At 62.2% G+C, this 23,509-nt stretch overlaps 1 protein-coding gene across 1 annotated transcript in view; it reads right to left on the minus strand.

The window, feature by feature from the left end:
* LOC137367168 (mucin-1-like) overlaps positions 1-23,509 on the minus strand; it is a 41,216-nt gene that overhangs the window by 16,674 nt on the left and 1,033 nt on the right. Inside the window, exons 2-3 of the mRNA XM_068028604.1 lie at positions 18,984-19,434; positions 8,793-9,333 (exon numbers count right to left, since the gene is read on the minus strand). Of these exons, the coding sequence (XP_067884705.1) occupies positions 8,793-9,333; positions 18,984-19,434 (992 nt within the window). The remainder of the gene's footprint in view (positions 1-8,792; positions 9,334-18,983; positions 19,435-23,509) is intronic.

Consider the following 23,509-nt stretch of genomic DNA (forward strand, 5'->3'; position numbering starts at 1 on the left):
GGCGGGAGCAGTTTGGTATCGGGGTGTGATGCCCGGAGGGAGCAGTTTGGTATCGGGGTGTGATGCTGTGCGTGAGCAGTTTGGTATCGGGGTTTGATGCCGGGCGGGAGCAGTTTGGTGCCGGGCGGGAGCAGTTTGGTATCGGGCTGTGATGCCGTTAGTGAGCAGTTTGGTATCGGGGTTTGATGCCAGGCGGGAGCTGTTTGGTGCCGGGCGGGAGCGGTTTGGTATCGGGGTGTGATGCCGGGCGGGAGCAGTTTGGTGCTGGGCGGGAGTGGGTTGGTATCGGGGTGTGAAGTCGTGCGGGAGCGGTTTGGTATCGGGGTGTGATGCCGGGCGGGAGCGATTTGGTGCCGGGCGGGAGCTGTTTGGTATTGGGGTGTGATGCCGTGCGGGTGCAGTTTGGTATCGCTGTGTGATGCCGGGCGGGAGCAGTTTGGTATCGGGGTGTGATGCCCGGAAGTAGCAGTTTGGTGCCGGGCGGGAGTGGTTTGGTATCGGGGTGTGATGTCGTGCGGGAGCGGGTTTGTATTGGGCTGTGATGCCGGGCGGTAGCAGTTTGGTGCTGGGCGGGAGCGGTTTGGTATTGGTGTGTGATTCTGGGCGGGAGCAGTTTGGTGCCGGGCGGGAGTGGTTTGGTATCGGGGTGTGATGTCGTGCGGGAGCGGGTTTGTATTGGGCTGTGATGCCGGGCGGTAGCAGTTTGGTGCTGGGCGGGAGCGGTTTGGTATTGGTGTGTGATTCTGGGCGGGAGCGGTTTGGTATCTGGGCGTGATGCCGGGTGGGAGAATTTTGATGCCGGGCGGGAAAAGTTTGGTATCGGGGTGTGATCCCGGGCTGTTGCAGTTTGGTATCGGGGTGTGATGCCGGGCGGGAGCAGTTTGGTATCGGGGTGTGATGCCCGGAAGTAGTAGTTTGGTGCCGGGCGGGAGTGGTTTGGTATCGGGGTGTGATGTCGTGCGGGAGCGGGTTTGTATTGGGCTGTGATGCCGGGCGGTAGCAGTTTGGTGCTGGGCGGGAGCGGTTTGGTATTGATGTGTGATTCTGGGCGGGAGCAGTTTGGTGCTGGGCGGGAGCGGTTTGGTATCAGGGCGTGATGCCGGGCGGTAGCAGTTTGGTGCCGGGCGGGAGAAGTTTGGTATCGGGGTGTGATGCCCGGAAGTAGCAGTTTGGTGCCGGGCGGGAGTGGTTTGGTATCGGGGTGTGATGTCGTGCGGGAGCGGGTTTGTATTGGGCTGTGATGCCGGGCGGTAGCAGTTTGGTGCTGGGCGGGAGCGGTTTGGTATTGGTGTGTGATTCTGGGCGGGAGCAGTTTGGTGCTGGGCGGGAGCGGTTTGGTATCAGGGCGTGATGCCGGGTGGTAGCAGTTTGGTGCCGGGCGGGAGAAGTTTGGTATCGGGGTGTGATCCCGCGCGGATGCAGTTTGGTATCGGGGTGAGATACCGGCCTGGAGCTGTTTGGTATCGGGGTGTGATGCCGGGCGGGAGCTGTTTGGTATCGGGGTGTGATCCCGGGCTGATGCAGTTTGGTATCGGGGTGTGATGCCGCCCTGGAGCTGTTTGGTATCGGGGTGTGATGCCGGGCGGGAGCAGTTTGGTGCCGGTCGGGTGTGGTTTGGTATCGGGGTGTGATGTCGGGTGGGAGCAGTTTGGTGCTGGGCGGGAGCGGTTTGGTATCACGGTTTGATGCCGGGCGGGAGCAGTTTGGTGCCGGGCGGGAGCAGTTTGGTATCAGGTGTGAAGCCCGGAGCGAGCAGTTTGGTGCTGTGCGGGAGCGGTTTGGTATCGGGGTGTGATGCCGGGCGGGAGCGGTTTGGTATCGGGGTGTGATGCCGGGCGGGAGCAGTTTGGTGCCTGGTGGGTGCGGTTTGGTATCGGGGTGTGATGCCGAGCGGGAGCAGTTTGGTGCCGGGCCGGAGCAGTTTGGTATCAGGTGTGAAGCCCGGAGGGAGCAGTTTGGTGCTGGGAGGGAGCGGTTTGGTATCGGGGTGTGATGCCGGGCGGGAGCAGTTTGGTGCTGGGCGGGAGCGGTTTGGTGTCGGGGTGTGATGCCGGGCGGGAGAAGTTTGGGGCCAGGCGTGAGCAGTTTGGTATCAGGGTGTGATGCCCGGACGCACCAGTTTGGTGCTGGGCGCGAGCAGTTTGGTATCAGGGTGTGATGCCCGGAGGGAACAGTTTGGTGCCGGGCGAGAGCAGTTTGGTATCAGGGTGTGATGCCGGGCGGGAGCGATTTGGTGCCGGGCGGGAGCTGTTTGGTATTGGGGTGTGATGCCGTGCGGGTGCAGTTTGGTATCGCTGTGTGATGCCGGGCGGGAGCAGTTTGGTATCGGGGTGTGATGCCCGGAAGTAGCAGTTTGGTGCCGGGCGGGAGTGGTTTGGTATCGGGGTGTGATGTCGTGCGGGAGCGGGTTTGTATTGGGCTGTGATGCCGGGCGGTAGCAGTTTGGTGCTGGGCGGGAGCGGTTTGGTATTGGTGTGTGATTCTGGGCGGGAGCAGTTTGGTGCCGGGCGGGAGTGGTTTGGTATCGGGGTGTGATGTCGTGCGGGAGCGGGTTTGTATTGGGCTGTGATGCCGGGCGGTAGCAGTTTGGTGCTGGGCGGGAGCGGTTTGGTATTGGTGTGTGATTCTGGGCGGGAGCGGTTTGGTATCTGGGCGTGATGCCGGGTGGGAGAATTTTGATGCCGGGCGGGAAAAGTTTGGTATCGGGGTGTGATCCCGGGCTGTTGCAGTTTGGTATCGGGGTGTGATGCCGGGCGGGAGCAGTTTGGTATCGGGGTGTGATGCCCGGAAGTAGTAGTTTGGTGCCGGGCGGGAGTGGTTTGGTATCGGGGTGTGATGTCGTGCGGGAGCGGGTTTGTATTGGGCTGTGATGCCGGGCGGTAGCAGTTTGGTGCTGGGCGGGAGCGGTTTGGTATTGATGTGTGATTCTGGGCGGGAGCAGTTTGGTGCTGGGCGGGAGCGGTTTGGTATCAGGGCGTGATGCCGGGCGGTAGCAGTTTGGTGCCGGGCGGGAGAAGTTTGGTATCGGGGTGTGATGCCCGGAAGTAGCAGTTTGGTGCCGGGCGGGAGTGGTTTGGTATCGGGGTGTGATGTCGTGCGGGAGCGGGTTTGTATTGGGCTGTGATGCCGGGCGGTAGCAGTTTGGTGCTGGGCGGGAGCGGTTTGGTATTGGTGTGTGATTCTGGGCGGGAGCAGTTTGGTGCTGGGCGGGAGCGGTTTGGTATCAGGGCGTGATGCCGGGTGGTAGCAGTTTGGTGCCGGGCGGGAGAAGTTTGGTATCGGGGTGTGATCCCGCGCGGATGCAGTTTGGTATCGGGGTGAGATACCGGCCTGGAGCTGTTTGGTATCGGGGTGTGATGCCGGGCGGGAGCTGTTTGGTATCGGGGTGTGATCCCGGGCTGATGCAGTTTGGTATCGGGGTGTGATGCCGCCCTGGAGCTGTTTGGTATCGGGGTGTGATGCCGGGCGGGAGCAGTTTGGTGCCGGTCGGGTGTGGTTTGGTATCGGGGTGTGATGTCGGGTGGGAGCAGTTTGGTGCTGGGCGGGAGCGGTTTGGTATCACGGTTTGATGCCGGGCGGGAGCAGTTTGGTGCCGGGCGGGAGCAGTTTGGTATCAGGTGTGAAGCCCGGAGCGAGCAGTTTGGTGCTGTGCGGGAGCGGTTTGGTATCGGGGTGTGATGCCGGGCGGGAGCGGTTTGGTATCGGGGTGTGATGCCGGGCGGGAGCAGTTTGGTGCCTGGTGGGTGCGGTTTGGTATCGGGGTGTGATGCCGAGCGGGAGCAGTTTGGTGCCGGGCCGGAGCAGTTTGGTATCAGGTGTGAAGCCCGGAGGGAGCAGTTTGGTGCTGGGAGGGAGCGGTTTGGTATCGGGGTGTGATGCCGGGCGGGAGCAGTTTGGTGCTGGGCGGGAGCGGTTTGGTGTCGGGGTGTGATGCCGGGCGGGAGAAGTTTGGGGCCGGGCGTGAGCAGTTTGGTATCAGGGTGTGATGCCCGGACGCACCAGTTTGGTGCTGGGCGCGAGCAGTTTGGTATCAGGGTGTGATGCCCGGAGGGAACAGTTTGGTGCCGGGCGAGAGCAGTTTGGTATCAGGGTGTGATGTCAGGCTGGTGCAGTTTGGTATCGGGGAGTGATGCCGGGCGGGAGCAGTTTGGCATCAGGGTGTAATGCCGGGCGGGAGCAGTTTGGTATCGGGGTGTGATGCCCGGAGGGAGCAGTTTGGTATCGGGGTGTGATGCTGTGCGTGAGCAGTTTGGTATCGGGGTTTGATGCCGGGCGGGAGCAGTTTGGTGCCGGGCGGGAGCAGTTTGGTATCGGGCTGTGATGCCGTTAGTGAGCAGTTTGGTATCGGGGTTTGATGCCAGGCGGGAGCTGTTTGGTGCCGGGCGGGAGCGGTTTGGTATCGGGGTGTGATGCCGGGCGGGAGCAGTTTGGTGCTGGGCGGGAGTGGGTTGGTATCGGGGTGTGAAGTCGTGCGGGAGCGGTTTGGTATCGGGGTGTGATGCCGGGCGGGAGCGATTTGGTGCCGGGCGGGAGCTGTTTGGTATTGGGGTGTGATGCCGTGCGGGTGCAGTTTGGTATCGCTGTGTGATGCCGGGCGGGAGCAGTTTGGTATCGGGGTGTGATGCCCGGAAGTAGCAGTTTGGTGCCGGGCGGGAGTGGTTTGGTATCGGGGTGTGATGTCGTGCGGGAGCGGGTTTGTATTGGGCTGTGATGCCGGGCGGTAGCAGTTTGGTGCTGGGCGGGAGCGGTTTGGTATTGGTGTGTGATTCTGGGCGGGAGCAGTTTGGTGCCGGGCGGGAGTGGTTTGGTATCGGGGTGTGATGTCGTGCGGGAGCGGGTTTGTATTGGGCTGTGATGCCGGGCGGTAGCAGTTTGGTGCTGGGCGGGAGCGGTTTGGTATTGGTGTGTGATTCTGGGCGGGAGCGGTTTGGTATCTGGGCGTGATGCCGGGTGGGAGAATTTTGATGCCGGGCGGGAAAAGTTTGGTATCGGGGTGTGATCCCGGGCTGTTGCAGTTTGGTATCGGGGTGTGATGCCGGGCGGGAGCAGTTTGGTATCGGGGTGTGATGCCCGGAAGTAGTAGTTTGGTGCCGGGCGGGAGTGGTTTGGTATCGGGGTGTGATGTCGTGCGGGAGCGGGTTTGTATTGGGCTGTGATGCCGGGCGGTAGCAGTTTGGTGCTGGGCGTGAGCGGTTTGGTATTGGTGTGTGATTCTGGGCGGGAGCAGTTTGGTGCGGGGCGGGAGCGGTTTGGTATCAGGGCGTGATGCCGGGCGGTAGCAGTTTGGTGCCGGGCGGGAGAAGTTTGGTATCGGGGTTTGATCCCGGGCGGATGAAGTTTGGTATCGGGGTGAGATGTCGGCCGGGAGCTGTTTGGTATCGGGGTGTGATGCCGGGCGGGAGCAGTTTGGTGCCGGTCGTCTGTGGTTTGGTATCGGGGTGTGATGTCGGGTGGGAGAAGTTTGGTGCTGGGCGGGAGCGGTTTGGTATCACGGTTTGATGCCGGGCGGGAGCAGTTTGGTATAAGGTGTGAAGCCCGGAGGGAGCAGTTTGGTGCTGTGTGGGAGCGGTTTGGTATCGGGGTGTGATGCCGGGCGGGAGCGGTTTGGTATCGGGGTGTGATGCCGGGCGGGAGCAGTTTGGTGCCTGGTGGGTGCGGTTTGGTATCGGGGTGTGATGCCGAGCGGGAGCAGTTTGGTGCCGGGCCGGAGCAGTTTGGTATCAGGTGTGACGCCCGGAGGGAGCAGTTTGGTGTTGGGAGGGAGCGGTTTGGTATCGGGGTGTGATGCCGGGCAGGAGAAGTTTGGGGCCGGGCGTGAGCAGTTTGGTATCAGTGTGTGGTGCCCGGAGGGACCAGTTTGGTGCTGTGTGCGAGCAGTTTGGTATCAGGGTGTGATGCCCGGAGGGAACAGTTTGGTGCCGGGCGAGAGCAGTTTGGTATCAGGGTGTGATGTCAGGCAGGTGCAGTTTGGTATCGGGGAGTGATGCCGGGCGGGAGCAGTTTGGCATCAGGGTGTAATGCCGGGCGGGAGCAGTTTGGTATCGGGGTGTGATGCCCGGAGGGAGCAGTTTGGTATCGGGGTGTGATGCCGTGCGTGAGCAGTTTGGTATCGGGGTTTGATGCCGGGCGGGAGCAGTTTGGTGCCGGGCGGGAGCAGTTTGGTATCGGGCTGTGATGCTGTGAGTGAGCAGTTTGGTATCGGGGTTTGATGCCAGGCGGGAGCTGTTTGGTGCCGGGCGGGAGCGGTTTGGTACTGGTGTGTGATTCTGGGCGGGAGCAGTTTGGTGCTGGGCGGGAGCGGTTTGGTATCAGGGCGTGATGCCGGGCGCTAGCAGTTTGGTGCCGGGCGGGAGAAGTTTGGTATCGGGGTGAGATGCCGGCCGGGAGCTGTTTGGTATCGGGGTGTGATGCCGGGCGGGAGCAGTTTGGTGCCGGTCGGGTGTGGTTTGGTATCGGGGTGTGATGTCGGGTGGGAGCAGTTTGGTGCTGGGCGGGAGCGGTTTGGTATCACGGTTTGATGCCGGGCGGGAGCAGTTTGGTGCCGTGCGGGAGCAGTTTGGTATCAGGTGTGAAGCCCGGAGGGAGCAGTTTGGTGCTGGGCGGGAGCGGTTTGGTATTGGGGTGTGATGCCGGCCGGGAGCGGTTTGGTATCGGGGTGTGATGCCGGGCGGGAGCAGTTTGGTGCCGCTCGGTTGTGGTTTGTTATCGGGGTGTGATGTCGGGTGGGAGCAGTTTGGTGCTTGGCGGGAGCGGTTTGGTATCAGGGTGTGATGCCGGGCGGGAGCAGTTTGGTGCCGGTCGGGTGTGGTTTGGTATCGGGGTGTGATGTCGGGTGGGAGCAGTTTGGTGCTGGGCGGGAGCGGTTTGGTATCACGGTTTGATGCCGGGCGGGAGCAGTTTGGTGCCGTGCGGGAGCAGTTTGGTATCAGGTGTGAAGCCCGGAGGGAGCAGTTTGGTGCTGGGCGGGAGCGGTTTGGTATTGGGGTGTGATGCCGGCCGGGAGCGGTTTGGGATCGGGGTGTGATGCCGGGCGGGAGCTGTTTGGTGCCGCTCGGTTGTGGTTTGTTATCGGGGTGTGATGCCGGGCGGGAGCAGTTTTGTGCTTGGCGGGAGCGGTTTGGTTTCGGGGTGTGATGCCGAGCGGCAGCAGTTTGGTGCTGGGCGGGAGCGGTTTGGTATCAGGGTGTGATGCCCGGAGGGACCAGTTTGGTGCCGGGCGAGAGCAGTTTGGTGTCGGGGTGTGATGCCGGGCGGGTGCAGTTTGGTATCGCGGTGTGATGCTGGGCGGGAGCAGTTTGGTATCAGGGTGTGATGCCCGGAGGGACCAGTTTGGTGCTGGGCACGAGCAGTTTGGTATCAGGGTGTGATGCCCGGAGGGAACAGTTTGGTGCCGGGCGAGAGCAGTTTGGTATCAGGGTGTGATGTCAGGCAGGTGCAGTTTGGTATCGGGGAGTGATGCCGGGCGGGAGCAATTTGGCATCAGGGTGTAATGCCGGGCGGGAGCAGTTTGGTATCGGGGTGTGATGCCCGGAGGGAGCAGTTTGGTATCGGGGTGTAATGCCGGGCGGGAGCAGTTTGGTATCGGGGTGTGATGCCCGGAGGGAGCAGTTTGGTATCGGGCTGTGATGCTGTGAGTGAGCAGTTTGGTATCGGGGTTTGATGCCAGGCGGGAGCTGTTTGGTGCCGGGCGGGAGCGGTTTGGTAACGGGGTGTGATGCCGGGCGGGAGCAGTTTGGTGCTGGGCGGGTGTGGGTTGGTATCGGGGTGTGATGTCGTGCGGGAGCGGGTTTGTATTGGGCTGTGATGCCGGGCGGTAGCAGTTTGGTGCTGGGCGGGAGCGGTTTGGTATTGGTGTGTGATTCTGGGCGGGAGCAGTTTGGTGCTGGGCGGGAGCGGTTTGGTATCAGGGCGTGATGCCGGGCGGTAGCAGTTTGGTGCCGGGCGGGAGAAATTTGGTATCGGGGTGTGATCCCGGGCGGATGCAGTTTGGTATCGGGGTGAGCTACCGGCCTGGAGCTGTTTGGTATCGGGGTGTGATGTCGGGTGGGAGCAGTTTGGTGCTGGGCGGGAGCGGTTTGGTATCACGGTTTGATGCCGGGCGGGAGCAGTTTGGTGCCAGGCGATAGCAGTTTGGTATCAGGTGTGAAGCCCGGAGTGAGCAGTTTGGTGCTGTGCGGGAGCGGTTTGGTATCGGGGTGTGATGCCGGGCAGGAGCGGTTTGGTATCGGGGTGTGATGCCGGGCGGGAGCAGTTTGGTGCCTGGTGGGTGCGGTTTGGTATCGGGGTGTGATGCCGAGCGGGTGCAGTTTGGTGCCGGGCCGGAGCAGTTTGGTATCAGGTGTGAAGCCCGGAGGGAGCAGTTTGGTGCTGGGAGGGAGCGGTTTGGTATCGGGGTGTGATGCCGTGCGGGAGCAGTTTGGTGCTGGGCGGGAGCGGTTTGGTGTCGGGGTGTGATGCCGGGCGGGAGAAATTTGGGGCCGGGCGTGAGCAGTTTGGTATCAGGGTGTGATGCCCGGAGGGACCAGTTTGGTGCTGGGCGCGATCAGTTTGGTATCAGGGTGTGATGCCCGGAGGGAACAGTTTGGTGCCGGGCGAGAGCAGTTTGGTATCAGGGTGTGATGTCAGGCAGGTGCAGTTTGGTATCGGGGAGTGATGCCGGGCGGGAGCAGTTTGGCATCAGGGTGTAATGCCGGGCGGGAGCAGTTTGGTATCGGGGTGTGATGCCCAGAGGGAGCAGTTTGGTATCGGGGTGTGATGCCGTGCGTGAGCAGTTTGGTATCGGGGTTTGATGCCGGGCGGGAGCAGTTTGGTGCCGGGCGGGAGCAGTTTGGTATCGGGCTGTGATGCCGTGAGTGAGCAGTTTGGTATCGGGGTTTGATGCCAGGCGGGAGCTGTTTGGTGCTGGGCGGGAGCGGTTTGATATCGGGGTGTGATGCCGGGCGGGAGCGATTTGGTGGCGGGCGGGAGCTGTTTGGTATCGGGGTGTGATGCCGTGCGGGTGCAGTTTGGTATCGCTGTGTGATGCCGGGCGGGAGCAGTTTGGTATCGGGGTGTGATGCCCGGAAGTAGCAGTTTGGTGCCAGGCGGGAGTGGTTTGGTATCGTGGTGTGATGTCGTGCGGGAGCGGGTTTGCATTGGGCTGTGATGCCGGGCGGTAGCAGTTTGGTGCTGGGCGGGAGCGGTTTGGTATTGATGTGTGATTCTGGGCGGGAGCAGTTTGGTGCTGGGCGGGAGCGGTTTGGTATTGATGTGTGATTCTGGGCGGGAGCAGTTTGGTGCTGGGCGGGAGCGGTTTGGTATTGATGTGTTATTCTGGGCGGGAGCAGTTTGGTGCTGGGCGGGAGCGGTTTGGTATCAGGGCGTGATGCCGGGCGGTAGCAGTTTGGTGCCGGGCGGGAGAAGTTTGGTATCGGGGTGTGATGCCCGGAAGTAGCAGTTTGGTGCCGGGCGGGAGTGGTTTGGTATCGGGGTGTGATGTCGTGCGGGAGCGGGTTTTTATTGGGCTGTGATGCCGGGCGGTAGCAGTTTGGTGCTGGGCGGGAGCGGTTTGGTATTGGTGTGTGATTCTGGGCGGGAGCAGTTTGGTGCTTGGCGGGAGCGGTTTGGTATCAGGGCGTGATGCCGGGTGGTAGCAGTTTGGTGCCGGGCGGGAGCAGTTTGGTATCGGGGTGTGATCCCGCGCGGATGCAGTTTGGTATCGGGGTGAGATACCGGCCTGGAGCTGTTTGGTATCGGGGTGTGATGCCGGGCGGGAGCTGTTTGGTATCGGGGTGTGATCCCGGGCTGATGCAGTTTGGTATCGGGGTGTGATGCCGCCCTGGAGCTGTTTGGTATCGGGGTGTGATGCCGGGCGGGAGCAGTTTGGTGCCGGTCGGGTGTGGTTTGGTATCGGAATGTGATGTCGGGTGGGAGCAGTTTGGTGCTGGGCGGGAGCGGTTTGGTATCACGGTTTGATGCCGGGCGGGAGCAGTTTGGTGCCGGGCGGGAGCAGTTTGGTATCAGGTGTGAAGCCCGGAGCGAGCAGTTTGGTGCTGTGCGGGAGCGGTTTGGTATCGGGGTGTGATGCCGGGCGGGAGCGGTTTGGTATCGGGGTGTGATGCCGGGCGGGAGCGGTTTGGTGCCTGGTGGGTGCGGTTTGGTATCGGGGTGTGATGCCGAGCGGGAGCAGTTTGGTGCCGGGCCGGAGCAGTTTGGTATCAGGTGTGAAGCCCGGAGGGAGCAGTTTGGTGCTGGGAGGGAGCGGTTTGGTATCGGGTTGTGATGCCGGGCGGGAGCAGTTTGGTGCTGGGCGGGAGCGGTTTGGTGTCGGGGTGTGATGCCGGGCGGGAGAAGTTTGGGGCCGGGCATGAGCAGTTTGGTATCAGGGTGTGATGCCCGGAGGCACCAGTTTGGTGCTGGGCGCGAGCAGTTTGGTATCAGGGTGTGATGCCCGGAGGGAACAGTTTGGTGCCAGGCGAGAGCAGTTTGGTATCAGGGTGTGATGTCAGGCTGGTGCAGTTTGGTATCGGGGAGTGATGCCGGGCGGGAGCAGTTTGGCATCAGGGTGTAATGCCGGGCGGGAGCAGTTTGGTATCGGGGTGTGATGCCCGGAGGGAGCAGTTTGGTATCGGGGTGTGATGCTGTGCGTGAGCAGTTTGGTATCGGGGTTTGATGCCGGGCGGGAGCAGTTTGGTGCCGGGCGGGAGCAGTTTGGTATCGGGCTGTGATGCCGTTAGTGAGCAGTTTGGTATCGGGGTTTGATGCCAGGCGGGAGCTGTTTGGTGCCGGGCGGGAGCGGTTTGGTATCGGGGTGTGATGCCGGGCGGGAGCGATTTGGTGCCGGGCGGGAGCTGTTTGGTATCGGGGTGTGATGCCGTGCGGGTGCAGTTTGGTATCGCTGTGTGATGCCGGGCGGGAGCTGTTTGGTATCGGGGTGTGATGCCCGGAAGTAGCAGTTTGGTGCCGGGCGGGAGTGGTTTGGTATCGGGGTGTGATGTCGTGCGGGAGCGGGTTTGTATTGGGCTGTGATGCCGGGCGGTAGCAGTTTGGTGCTGGGCGGGAGCGGTTTGGTATCGGGGTGTGATGTCGTGCGGGAGCGGGTTTGTATTGGGCTGTGATGCCGGGCGGTAGCAGTTTGGTGCTGGGCGGGAGCGGTTTGGTATCGGGGTGTGATGTCGTGCGGGAGCGGGTTTGTATTGGGCTGTGATGCCGGGCGGTAGCAGTTTGTTGCTTGGCGGGAGCGGTTTGGTATTGGTGTGTGATTCTGGGCGGGAGCGGTTTGGTATCTGGGCGTGATGCCGGGTGGGAGAATTTTGATGCCGGGCGGGAAAAGTTTGGTATCGGGGTGTGATCCCGGGCTGTTGCAGTTTGGTATCGGGGTGTGATGCCGGGCGGGAGCAGTTTGGTGCTGGGCGGGAGCGGTTTGGTATTGGTGTGTGATTCTGGGCGGGAGCAGTTTGGTGCTGGGCGGGAGCGGTTTGGTATCAGGGCGTGATGCCGGGTGGTAGCAGTTTGGTGCCGGGCGGGAGCAGTTTGGTATCGGGGTGTGATCCCGCGCGGATGCAGTTTGGTATCGGGGTGAGATACCGGCCTGGAGCTGTTTGGTATCGGGGTGTGATGCCGGGCGGGAGCTGTTTGGTATCGGGGTGTGATCCCGGGCTGATGCAGTTTGGTATCGGGGTGTGATGCCGCCCTGGAGCTGTTTGGTATCGGGGTGTGATGCCGGGCGGGAGCAGTTTGGTGCCGGTCGGGTGTGGTTTGGTATCGGGGTGTGATGTCGGGTGGGAGCAGTTTGGTGCTGGGCGGGAGCGGTTTGGTATCACGGTTTGATGCCGGGCGGGAGCAGTTTGGTGCCGGGCGGGAGCAGTTTGGTATCAGGTGTGAAGCCCGGAGCGAGCAGTTTGGTGCTGTGCGGGAGCGGTTTGGTATCGGGGTGTGATGCCGGGCGGGAGCGGTTTGGTATCGGGGTGTGATGCCGGGCGGGAGCAGTTTGGTGCCTGGTGGGTGCGGTTTGGTATCGGGGTGTGATGCCGAGCGGGAGCAGTTTGGTGCCGGGCCGGAGCAGTTTGGTATCAGGTGTGAAGCCCGGAGGGAGCAGTTTGGTGCTGGGAGGGAGCGGTTTGGTATCGGGTTGTGATGCCGGGCGGGAGCAGTTTGGTGCTGGGCGGGAGCGGTTTGGTGTCGGGGTGTGATGCCGGGCGGGAGAAGTTTGGGGCCGGGCATGAGCAGTTTGGTATCAGGGTGTGATGCCCGGAGGCACCAGTTTGGTGCTGGGCGCGAGCAGTTTGGTATCAGGGTGTGATGCCCGGAGGGAACAGTTTGGTGCCAGGCGAGAGCAGTTTGGTATCAGGGTGTGATGTCAGGCTGGTGCAGTTTGGTATCGGGGAGTGATGCCGGGCGGGAGCAGTTTGGCATCAGGGTGTAATGCCGGGCGGGAGCAGTTTGGTATCGGGGTGTGATGCCCGGAGGGAGCAGTTTGGTATCGGGGTGTGATGCTGTGCGTGAGCAGTTTGGTATCGGGGTTTGATGCCGGGCGGGAGCAGTTTGGTGCCGGGCGGGAGCAGTTTGGTATTGGGCTGTGATGCCGTTAGTGAGCAGTTTGGTATCGGGGTTTGATGCCAGGCGGGAGCTGTTTGGTGCCGGGCGGGAGCGGTTTGGTATCGGGGTGTGATGCCGGGCGGGAGCGATTTGGTGCCGGGCGGGAGCTGTTTGGTATCGGGGTGTGATGCCGTGCGGGTGCAGTTTGGTATCGCTGTGTGATGCCGGGCGGGAGCTGTTTGGTATCGGGGTGTGATGCCCGGAAGTAGCAGTTTGGTGCCGGGCGGGAGTGGTTTGGTATCGGGGTGTGATGTCGTGCGGGAGCGGGTTTGTATTGGGCTGTGATGCCGGGCGGTAGCAGTTTGGTGCTGGGCGGGAGCGGTTTGGTATTGGTGTGTGATTCTGGGCGGGAGCAGTTTGGTGCCGGGCGGGAGTGGTTTGGTATCGGGGTGTGATGTCGTGCGGGAGCGGGTTTGTATTGGGCTGTGATGCCGGGCGGTAGCAGTTTGTTGCTGGGCGGGAGCGGTTTGGTATTGGTGTGTGATTCTGGGCGGGAGCGGTTTGGTATCTGGGCGTGATGCCGGGTGGGAGAATTTTGATGCCGGGCGGGAAAAGTTTGGTATCGGGGTGTGATCCCGGGCTGTTGCAGTTTGGTATCGGGGTGTGATGCCGGGCGGGAGCAGTTTGGTATCGGGGTGTGATGCCCGGAAGTAGTAGTTTGGTGCCGGGCGGGAGTGGTTTGGTATCGGGGTGTGATGTCGTGCGGGAGCGGGTTTGTATTGGGCTGTGATGCCGGGCGGTAGCAGTTTGGTGCTGGGCGTGAGCGGTTTGGTATTGGTGTGTGATTCTGGGCGGGAGCAGTTTGGTGCGGGGCGGGAGCGGTTTGGTATCAGGACGTGATGCCAGGCGGTAGCAGTTTGGTGCCGGGCGGGAGAAGTTTGGTATCGGGGTTTGATCCCGGGCGGATGAAGTTTGGTATCGGGGTGAGATGTCGGCCGGGAGCTGTTTGGTATCGGGGTGTGATGCCGGGCGGGAGCAGTTTGGTGCCGGTCGTGTGTGGTTTGGTATCGGGGTGTGATGTCGGGTGGGAGCAGTTTGGTGCTGGGCGGGAGCGGTTTGGTATCACGGTTTGATGCCGGGCGGGAGCTGTTTGGTATAAGGTGTGAAGCCCGGAGGGAGCAGTTTGGTGCTGTGTGGGAGCGGTTTGGTATCGGGGTGTGATGCCGGGCGGGAGCGGTTTGGTATCGGGGTGTGATGCCGGGCGGGAGCAGTTTGGTGCCTGGTGGGTGCGGTTTGGTATCGGGGTGTGATGCCGAGCGGGAGCAGTTTGGTGCCGGGCCGGAGCAGTTTGGTATCAGGTGTGACGCCCGGAGGGAGCAGTTTGGTGCTGGGAGGGAGCGGTTTGGTATCGGGGTGTGATGCCGGGCAGGAGAAGTTTGGGGCCGGGCGTGAGCAGTTTGGTATCAGTGTGTGGTGCCCGGAGGGACCAGTTTGGTGCTGTGCGCGAGCAGTTTGGTATCAGGGTGTGATGCCCGGAGGGAACAGTTTGGTGCCGGGCGAGAGCAGTTTGGTATCAGGGTGTGATGTCAGGCAGGTGCAGTTTGGTATCGGGGAGTGATGCCGGGCGGGAGCAGTTTGGCATCAGGGTGTAATGCCGGGCGGGAGCAGTTTGGTATCGGGGTGTGATGCCCGGAGGGAGCAGTTTGGTATCGGGGTGTGATGCCGTGCGTGAGCAGTTTGGTATCGGGGTTTGATGCCGGGCGGGAGCAGTTTGGTGCCGGGCGGGAGCAGTTTGGTATCGGGCTGTGATGCTGTGAGTGAGCAGTTTGGTATCGGGGTTTGATGCCAGGCGGGAGCTGTTTGGTGCCGGGCGGGAGCGGTTTGGTACTGGTGTGTGATTCTGGGCGGGAGCAGTTTGGTGCTGGGCGGGAGCGGTTTGGTATCAGGGCGTGATGCCGGGCGCTAGCAGTTTGGTGCCGGGCGGGAGAAGTTTGGTATCGGGGTGAGATGCCGGCCGGGAGCTGTTTGGTATCGGGGTGTGATGCCGGGCGGGAGCAGTTTGGTGCCGGTCGGGTGTGGTTTGGTATCGGGGTGTGATGTCGGGTGGGAGCAGTTTGGTGCTGGGCGGGAGCGGTTTGGTATCACGGTTTGATGCCGGGCGGGAGCAGTTTGGTGCCGTGCGGGAGCAGTTTGGTATCAGGTGTGAAGCCCGGAGGGAGCAGTTTGGTGCTGGGCGGGAGCGGTTTGGTATTGGGGTGTGATGCCGGCCGGGAGCGGTTTGGTATCGGGGTGTGATGCCGGGCGGGAGCAGTTTGGTGCCGCTCGGTTGTGGTTTGTTATCGGGGTGTGATGTCGGGTGGGAGCAGTTTGGTGCTTGGCGGGAGCGGTTTGGTATCAGGGTGTGATGCCGGGCGGGAGCAGTTTGGTGCCGGTCGGGTGTGGTTTGGTATCGGGGTGTGATGTCGGGTGGGAGCAGTTTGGTGCTGGGCGGGAGCGGTTTGGTATTGGGGTGTGATGCCGGACGGGAGCGGTTTGGTATCGGGGTGTGATGCCGGGCGGGAGCAGTTTGGTGCCGCTCGGTTGTGGTTTGTTATCGGGGTGTGATGCCGGGCGGGAGCAGTTTTGTGCTTGGCGGGAGCGGTTTGGTTTCGGGGTGTGATGCCGAGCGGCAGCAGTTTGGTGCTGGGCGGGAGCGGTTTGGTATCAGGGTGTGATGCCCGGAGGGACCAGTTTGGTGCCGGGCGAGAGCAGTTTGGTGTCGGGGTGTGATGCCGGGCGGGTGCAGTTTGGTATCGCGGTGTGATGCTGGGCGGGAGCAGTTTGGTATCAGGGTGTGATGCCCGGAGGGACCAGTTTGGTGCTGGGCACGAGCAGTTTGGTATCAGGGTGTGATGCCCGGAGGGAACAGTTTGGTGCCGGGCGAGAGCAGTTTGGTATCAGGGTGTGATGTCAGTCTGGTGCAGTTTGGTATCGGGGAGTGATGCCGGGCGGGAGCAATTTGGCATCAGGGTGTAATGCCGGGCGGGAGCAGTTTGGTTTCGGGGTGTGATGCCCGGAGGGAGCAGTTTGGTATCGGGGTGTAATGCCGGTCGGGAGCAGTTTGGTATCGGGGTGTGATGCCCGGAGGGAGCAGTTTGGTATCGGGCCGTGATGCTGTGAGTGAGCAGTTTGGTATCGGGGTTTGATGCCAGGCGGGAGCTGTTTGGTGCCGGGCGGGAGCGGTTTGGTATCGGGGTGTGATGCCGGGCGGGAGCAGTTTGGTGCTGGGCGGGTGTGGGTTGGTATCGGGGTGTGATGTCGTGCGGGAGCGGGTTTGTATTGGGCTGTGATGCCGGGCGGTAGCAGTTTGGTGCTGGGCGGGAGCGGTTTGGTATTGGTGTGTGATTCTGGGCGGGAGCAGTTTGGTGCTGGGCGGGAGCGGTTTGGTATCAGGGCGTGATGCCGGGCGGTAGCAGTTTGGTGCCGGGCGGGAGAAGTTTGGTATCGGGGTGTGATCCCGGGCGGATGCAGTTTGGTATCGGGGTGAGATACCGGCCGGGAGCTGTTTGGTATCGGGGTGTGATGCCGGGCGGGAGCAGTTTGGTGCCGGTCGGGTGTGGTTTAGTATCGGGGTGTGATGTCGGGTGGGAGCAGTTTGGTGCTGGGCGGGAGCGGTTTGGTATCACGGTTTGATGCCGGGCGGGAGCAGTTTGGTGCCAGGCGATAGCAGTTTGGTATCAGGTGTGAAGCCCGGAGGGAGCAGTTTGGTGCTGTGCGGGAGCGGTTTGGTATCGGGGTGTGATGCCGGGCAGGAGCGGTTTGGTATCGGGGTGTGATGCCGGGCGGGAGCAGTTTGGTGCCTGGTGGGTGCGGTTTGGTATCGGGGTGTGATGCCGAGCGGGTGCAGTTTGGTGCCGGGCCGGAGCAGTTTGGTATCAGGTGTGAAGCCCGGAGGGAGCAGTTTGGTGCTGGGAGGGAGCGGTTTGGTATCGGGGTGTGATGCCGTGCGGGAGCAGTTTGGTGCTGGGCGGGAGCGGTTTGGTGTCGGGGTGTGATGCCGGGCGGGAGAAATTTGGGGCCGGGCGTGAGCAGTTTGGTATCAGGGTGTGATGCCCGGAGGGACCAGTTTGGTGCTGGGCGCGATCAGTTTGGTATCAGGGTGTGATGCCCGGAGGGAACAGTTTGGTGCCGGGCGAGAGCAGTTTGGTATCAGGGTGTGATGTCAGGCAGGTGCAGTTTGGTATCGGGGAGTGATGCCGGGCGGGAGCAGTTTGGCATCAGGGTGTAATGCCGGGCGGGAGCAGTTTGGTATCGGGGTGTGATGCCCAGAGGGAGCAGTTTGGTATCGGGGTGTGATGCCGTGCGTGAGCAGTTTGGTATCGGGGTTTGATGCCGGGCGGGAGCAGTTTGGTGCCGGGCGGGAGCAGTTTGGTATCGGGCTGTGATGCCGTGAGTGAGCAGTTTGGTATCGGGGTTTGATGCCAGGCGGGAGCTGTTTGGTGCTGGGCGGGAGCGGTTTGGTATCGGGGTGTGATGCCGGGCGGGAGCAGTTTGGTGCTGGGCGGGAGTGGGTTGGTATCGGGGTGTGATGCCGGGCGGGAGCGATTTGGTGCCGGGCGGGAGCTGTTTGGTATCCGGGTGTGATGCCGTGCGGGTGCAGTTTGGTATCACTGTGTGATGCCGGGCGGGAGCAGTTTGGTATCGGGGTGTGATGTCCGGACGTAGCAGTTTGGTGCCGGGCGGGAGTGGTTTGGTATCGTGGTGTGATGTCGTGCGGGAGCGGGTTTGTATTGGGCTGTGATGCCGGGCGGTAGCAGTTTGGTGCTGGGCGGGAGCGGTTTGGTATTGATGTGTGATTCTGGGCGGGAGCAGTTTGGTGCTGGGCGGGAGCGGTTTGGTATCAGGGCGTGATGCCGGGCGGTAGCAGTTTGGTGCCGGGCGGGAGAAGTTTGGTATCGGGGTGTGATGCCCGGAAGTAGCAGTTTGGTGCCGGGCGGGAGTGGTTTGGTATCGGGGTGAGATACCGGCCTGGAGCTGTTTGGTATCGGGGTGTGATGCCGGGCGGGAGCTGTTTGGTATCGGGGTGTGATCCCGGGCTGATGCAGTTTGGTATCGGGGTGTGATGCCGCCCTGGAGCTGTTTGGTATCGGGGTGTGATGCCGGGCGGGAGCAGTTTGGTGCCGGTCGGGTGTGGTTTGGTATCGGGGTGTGATGTCGGGTGGGAGCAGTTTGGTGCTGGGCGGGAGCGGTTTGGTATCACGGTTTGATGCCGGGCGGGAGCAGTTTGGTGCCGGGCGGGAGCAGTTTGGTATCAGGTGTGAAGCCCGGAGCGAGCAGTTTGGTGCTGTGCGGGAGCGGTTTGGTATCGGGGTGTGATGCCGGGCGGGAGCGGTTTGGTATCGGGGTGTGATGCCGGGCGGGAGCAGTTTGGTGCCTGGTGGGTGCGGTTTGGTATCGGGGTGTGATGCCGAGCGGGAGCAGTTTGGTGCCGGGCCGGAGCAGTTTGGTATCAGGTGTGAAGCCCGGAGGGAGCAGTTTGGTGCTGGGAGGAAGCGGTTTGGTATCGGGGTGTGATGCCGGGCGGGAGCAGTTTGGTGCTGGGCGGGAGCGGTTTGGTGTCGGGGTGTGATGCCGGGCGGGAGAAGTTTGGGGCCGGGCGTGAGCAGTTTGGTATCAGGGTGTGATGCCCGGAGGCACCAGTTTTGTGCTGGGCGAGAGCAGTTTGGTATCAGGGTGTTATACCCGGAGGGAACAGTTTGGTGCCGGGCGAGAGCAGTTTGGTATCAGGGTGTGATGTCAGGCTGGTGCAGTTTGGTATCGGGGAGTGATGCCGGGCGGGAGCAGTTTGGCATCGGGGTGTGATGCCCGGAGGGAGCAGTTTGGTATCGGGGTGTGATGCTGTGCGTGAGCAGTTTGGTATCGGGGTTTGATGCCGGGCGGGAGCAGTTTGGTGCCGGGCGGGAGCAGTTTGGTATCGGGCTGTGATGCCGTTAGTGAGCAGTTTGGTATCGGGGTTTGATGCCAGGCGGGAGCTGTTTGGTGCCGGGCGGGAGCGGTTTGGTATCGGGGTGTGATGCCGGGCGGGAGCAGTTTGGTGCTGGGCGGGAGTGGGTTGGTATCGGGGTGTGAAGTCGTGCGGGAGCGGTTTGGTATCGGGGTGTGATGCCGGGCGGGAGCGATTTGGTGCCGGGCGGGAGCTGTTTGTTATCGGGGTGTGATGCCGTGCGGGTGCAGTTTGGTATCGCTGTGTGATGCCGGGCGGGAGCAGTTTGGTATCGGGGTGTGATGCCCGGAAGTAGCAGTTTGGTGCCGGGCGGGAGTGGTTTGGTATCGGGGTGTGATATCGTGCGGGAGCGGGTTTGTATTGGGCTGTGATGCCGGGCGGTAGCAGTTTGGTGCTGGGCGGGAGCGGTTTGGTATTGGTGTGTGATTCTGGGCGGGAGCAGTTTGGTGCTGGGCGGGAGCGGTTTGGTATCAGGGCGTGATGCCGGGCGGTAGCAGTTTGGTGCCGGGCGGGAGCAGTTTGGTATCGGGGTGTGATCCCGGGCGGATGCAGTTTGGTATCGGGGTGAGATGCCGGCCGGGAGCTGTTTGGTATCGGGGTGTGATGCCGGGCGGGAGCAGTTTGGTGCCGGTCGGGTGTGGTTTGGTATCGGGGTGTGATGTCGGGTGGGAGCAGTTTGGTGCTGGGCGGGCGCGGTTTGGTATCACGGTTTGATGCCGGGCGGGAGCAGTTTGGTGCCGTGCGGGAGCAATTTGGTATCAGGTGTGAAGCCCGGAGGGAGCAGCTTGGTGCTGGGCGGGAGCGGTTTGGTATTGGGGTGTGATGCCGACCGGGAGCGGTTTGGTATCGGGGTGTGATGCCGGGCGGGAGCAGTTTGGTGCCGCTCGGGTGTGGTTTGTTATCGGGGTGTGATGTCGGGTGGGAGCAGTTTGGTGCTTGGCGGGAGCGGTTTGTTATCAGGGTGTGATGCCGGGCGGGAGCAGTTTGGTGCCGGGCGGGAGCATTTTGGTATCAGGTGTGAAGCCCAGAGGGAGCAGTTTGGTGCTGGGCGGGAGCGGTTTGGTATCGGGGTGTGATGCCGGGCGGGAACGGTTTGGTATCGGGCTGTGATGCCGGGCGGGAGCAGTTTGGTGCTTGGCGGGAGCGGTTTGGTATCGGGGTGTGATGCCGGGCGGCAGCAGTTTGGTGCTGGGCGGGAGCGGTTTGGTATCAGGGTGTGATGCCCGGAGGGACCAGTTTGGTGCCGGGCGAGAGCAGTTTGGTGTCGGGGTGTGATGCCGGGCGGGTGCAGTTTGGTATTGCGGTGTGATGCCGGGCGGGTGCAGTTTGGTATCGCGGTGTGATGCCGGGCGGGAGTGGTTTGGTATCGGGGTGTGATAGCGTGCGGGAGCGGGTTTGTATTGGGCTGTGATGCCGGGCGGTAGCAGTATGGTGATGGGCGGGAGCGGTTTGGTATTGGTGTGTGATTCTGGGCGGGAGCAGTTTGGTGCTGGGCGGGAGCGGTTTGGTATCTGGGCGTGATGCCGGGCGGGAGAAGTTTGGTGCCGGGCGGGAGAAGTTTGGTATCGGGGTGTGATCCTGGGCTGATGCAGTTTGGTATCGGGGTGTGATGCCGCTCTGGAGCGGTTTGGTATTGGTGTGTGATTCTGGGCGGGAGCAGTTTGGTGCCGGTCGGGTGTGGTTTGGTATCGGGGTGTGATGTCGGGTGGGAGCAGTTTGGTGCTGGGCGTGAGCGGTTTGGTATCAGGGTGTGATGCCGGGCGGGAGCAGTTTGGTGCCGGGCGGGAGCAGTTTGGTATCAGGTGTGAAGCCCAGAGGGAGCAGATTGGTGCTGGGCGGGAGCGATTTGGTATCGGGGTGTGATGCCGGGCGGGAGCAGTTTGGTGCCGCTCGGGTGTGGTTTGGTATCGGGGTGTGATGTCGGGTGGGAGCAGTTTGGTGCTTGGCGGGACCGGTTTGGTATCAGCTTGTGATGCCGGGCGGGAGCAGTTTGGTGCCGGGCGGGAGCATTTTGGTATCAGGTGTGAAGCCCAGAGGGAGCAGTTTGGTGCTGGGCGGGAGCGGTTTGGTATCGGGGTGTGATGCCGGGCGGGAGCGGTTTGGTATCGGGGTGTGATGCCGGGCGGGAGCATTTTGGTGCTTGGCGGGAGTGGTTTGGTATCAGGGTGTTATGCCCGGATGGAGCAGTTTGGTGCTGTGCAGGAGCGGTTTGGTATCGGGGTGTGATGCCGGGCAGGAGCGGTTTGGTATCGGGGTGTGATGCCGGGCGGGAGCAGTTTGGTGCCTGGTGGGTGCGGTTTGGTATCGGGGTGTGATGCCGAGCGGGTGCAGTTTGGTGCCGGGCCGGAGCAGTTTGGTATCTGGTGTGAAGCCCGGAGGGAGCAGTTTGGTGCTGGGAGGGAGCGGTTTGGTATCGGGGTGTGATGCCGGGCGGGAGCAGTTTGGTGCTGGGAGGGAGCGGTTTGGTATCGGGGTGTGATGCCGGGCGGGAGCAGTTTGGTGCTGGGCGGGAGCGGTTTGGTGTCGGGGTGTGATGCCGGGCGGGAGAAATTTGGGGCCGGGCGTGAGCAGTTTGGTATCAGGGTGTGATGCCCGGAGGGACCAGTTTGGTGCTGGGTGCGAGCAGTTTGGTATCAGGGTGTGATGCCCGGAGGGAACAGTTTGGTGCCGGGCGAGAGCAGTTTGGTATCAGGGTGTGATGTCAGGCAGGTGCAGTTTGGTATCGGGGAGTGATGCCGGGCGGGAGCAGTTTGGCATCAGGGTGTAATGCCGGGCGGGAGAAGTTTGGTATCGGGGTGTGATGCCCGGAGGGAGCAGTTTGGTATCGGGGTGTGATGCCCGGAGGGAGCAGTTTGGTATCGGGGTGTCATGCCGTGCGTGAGCAGTTTGGTATCGGGGTTTGATGCCGGGCGGGAGCAGTTTGGTGCCGGGCGGGAGCAGTTTGGTATCGGGCTGTGATGCCGTGAGTGAGCAGTTTGGTATCGGGGTTTGATGCCAGGCGGGAGCTGTTTGGTGCTGGGCGGGAGCGGTTTGGTATCGGGGTGTGATGCCGGGCGGGAGCAGTTTGGTGCTGGGCGGGAGTGGGTTGGTATCGGGGTGTGATGCCGGGCGGGAGCGATTTGGTGCCGGGCGGGAGCTGTTTGGTATCGCTGTGTGATGCCGGGCGGGAGCAGTTTGGTGCTGGGCGGGAGCGGTTTGGTATCAGGGCGTGATGCCGGGCGGTAGCAGTTTGGTGCCGGGCGGGAGAAGTTTGGTATCGGGGTGTGATGCCCGGAAGTAGCAGTTTGGTGCCGGGCGGGAGTGGTTTGGTATCGGGTTGTGATGTCGTGCGGGAGCGGGTTTGTATTGGGCTGTGATGCCGGGCGGTAGCAGTTTGGTGCTGGGCGGGAGCGGTTTGGTATTGGTGTGTGATTCTGGGCGGGAGCAGTTTGGTGCTGGGCGGGAGCCGTTTGGTATCAGGGCATGATGCCGGGTGGTAGCAGTTTGGTGCCGGGGGGGGAAGTTTGGTATCGGGGTGTGATCCCGGGCGGATGCAGTTTGGTATCGGTCGGGTGTGGTTTGGTATTGGGGTGTGATGCCGGGCGGGAGCAGTTTGGTGCCGGTCGGGTGTGGTTTGGTATTGGGGTGTGATGTCGGGTGGGAGCAGTTTGGTGCTGGGCGGGAGCGGTTTGGTATCACGGTTTGATGCCGGGCGGGAGCAGTTTGGTGCCGGGCGGGAGCAGTTTGGTATCAGGTGTGAAGCCCGGAGCGAGCAGTTTGGTGCTGTGCGGGAGCGGTTTGGTATCGGGGTGTGATGCCGGGCGGGAGCGGTTTGGTATCGGGGTGTGATGCCGGGCGGGAGCAGTTTGGTGCCTGGTGGGTGCGGTTTGGTATCGGGGTGTGATGCCGAGCGGGAGCAGTTTGGTGCCGGGCCGGAGCAGTTTGGTATCAGGTGTGAAGCCCGGAGGGAGCAGTTTGGTGCTGGGAGGGAGTGGTTTGGTATCGGGGTGTGATGCCGGGCGGGAGCAGTTTGGTGCTGGGCGGGAGCGGTTTGGTGTCGGGGTGTGATGCCGGGCGGGAGAAATTTGGGGCCGGGCGTGAGCAGTTTGGTATCAGGGTGTGATGCCCGGAGGGACCAGTTTGGTGCTGGGCGCGAGCAGTTTGGTATCAGGGTGTGATGCCCGGAGGGAACAGTTTGCTGCCGGGCGATAGCAGTTTGGTATCAGGGTGTGATGTCAGGCTGGTGCAGTTTGGTATTGGGGAGTGATGCCGGGCGGGAGCAGTTTGGCATCAGGGTGTAATGCCGGGCGGGAGCAGTTTGGTATCGGGGTGTGATGCCCGGAGGGAGCAGTTTGGTATCGGGGTGTGATGCTGTGCGTGAGCAGTTTGGTATCGGGGTTTGATGCCGGGCGGGAGCAGTTTGGTGCCGGGCGGGAGCAGTTAGGTATCGGGCTGTGATGCCGTGAGTGAGCAGTTTGGTATCGGGGTTTGATGCCAGGCGGGAGCTGTTTGGTGCCGGGCGGGAGCGGTTTGGTATCGGGGTGTGATGCCGGGCGGGAGCAGTTTGGTGCTGGGCGGGAGTGGGTTGGTATCGGGGTGTGAAGTCGTGCGGGAGCGGTTTGGTATCGGGGTGTGATGCCGGGCGGGTGCGATTTGGTGCCGGGCGGGAGCTGTTTGGTATCGGGGTGTGATGCCGTGCGGGTGCAGTTTGGTATCGCTGTGTGATGCCGGGCGGGAGCAGTTTGGTATCGGGGTGTGATGCCCGGAAGTAGCAGTTTGGTGCCGGGCGGGAGTGGTTTGGTATCGGGGTGTGATGTCGTGCGGGAGCGGGTTTGTATTGGGCTGTGATGCCGGGCGGTAGCAGTTTGGTGCTGGGCGGGAGCGGTTTGGTATTGGTGTGTGATTCTGGGCGGGAGCAGTTTGGTGCTGGGCGGGAGCGGTTTGGTATCAGGGCGTGATGCCGGGCGGTAGTAGTTTGGTGACGGGCGGGAGCAGTTTGGTATCGGGGTGTGATCCCGGGCGGATGCAGTT

Source organism: Heterodontus francisci, chromosome 3, assembly GCF_036365525.1.
Source record: "Heterodontus francisci isolate sHetFra1 chromosome 3, sHetFra1.hap1, whole genome shotgun sequence".
NCBI classification, from domain to species: Eukaryota; Metazoa; Chordata; class Chondrichthyes; order Heterodontiformes; family Heterodontidae; genus Heterodontus; species Heterodontus francisci.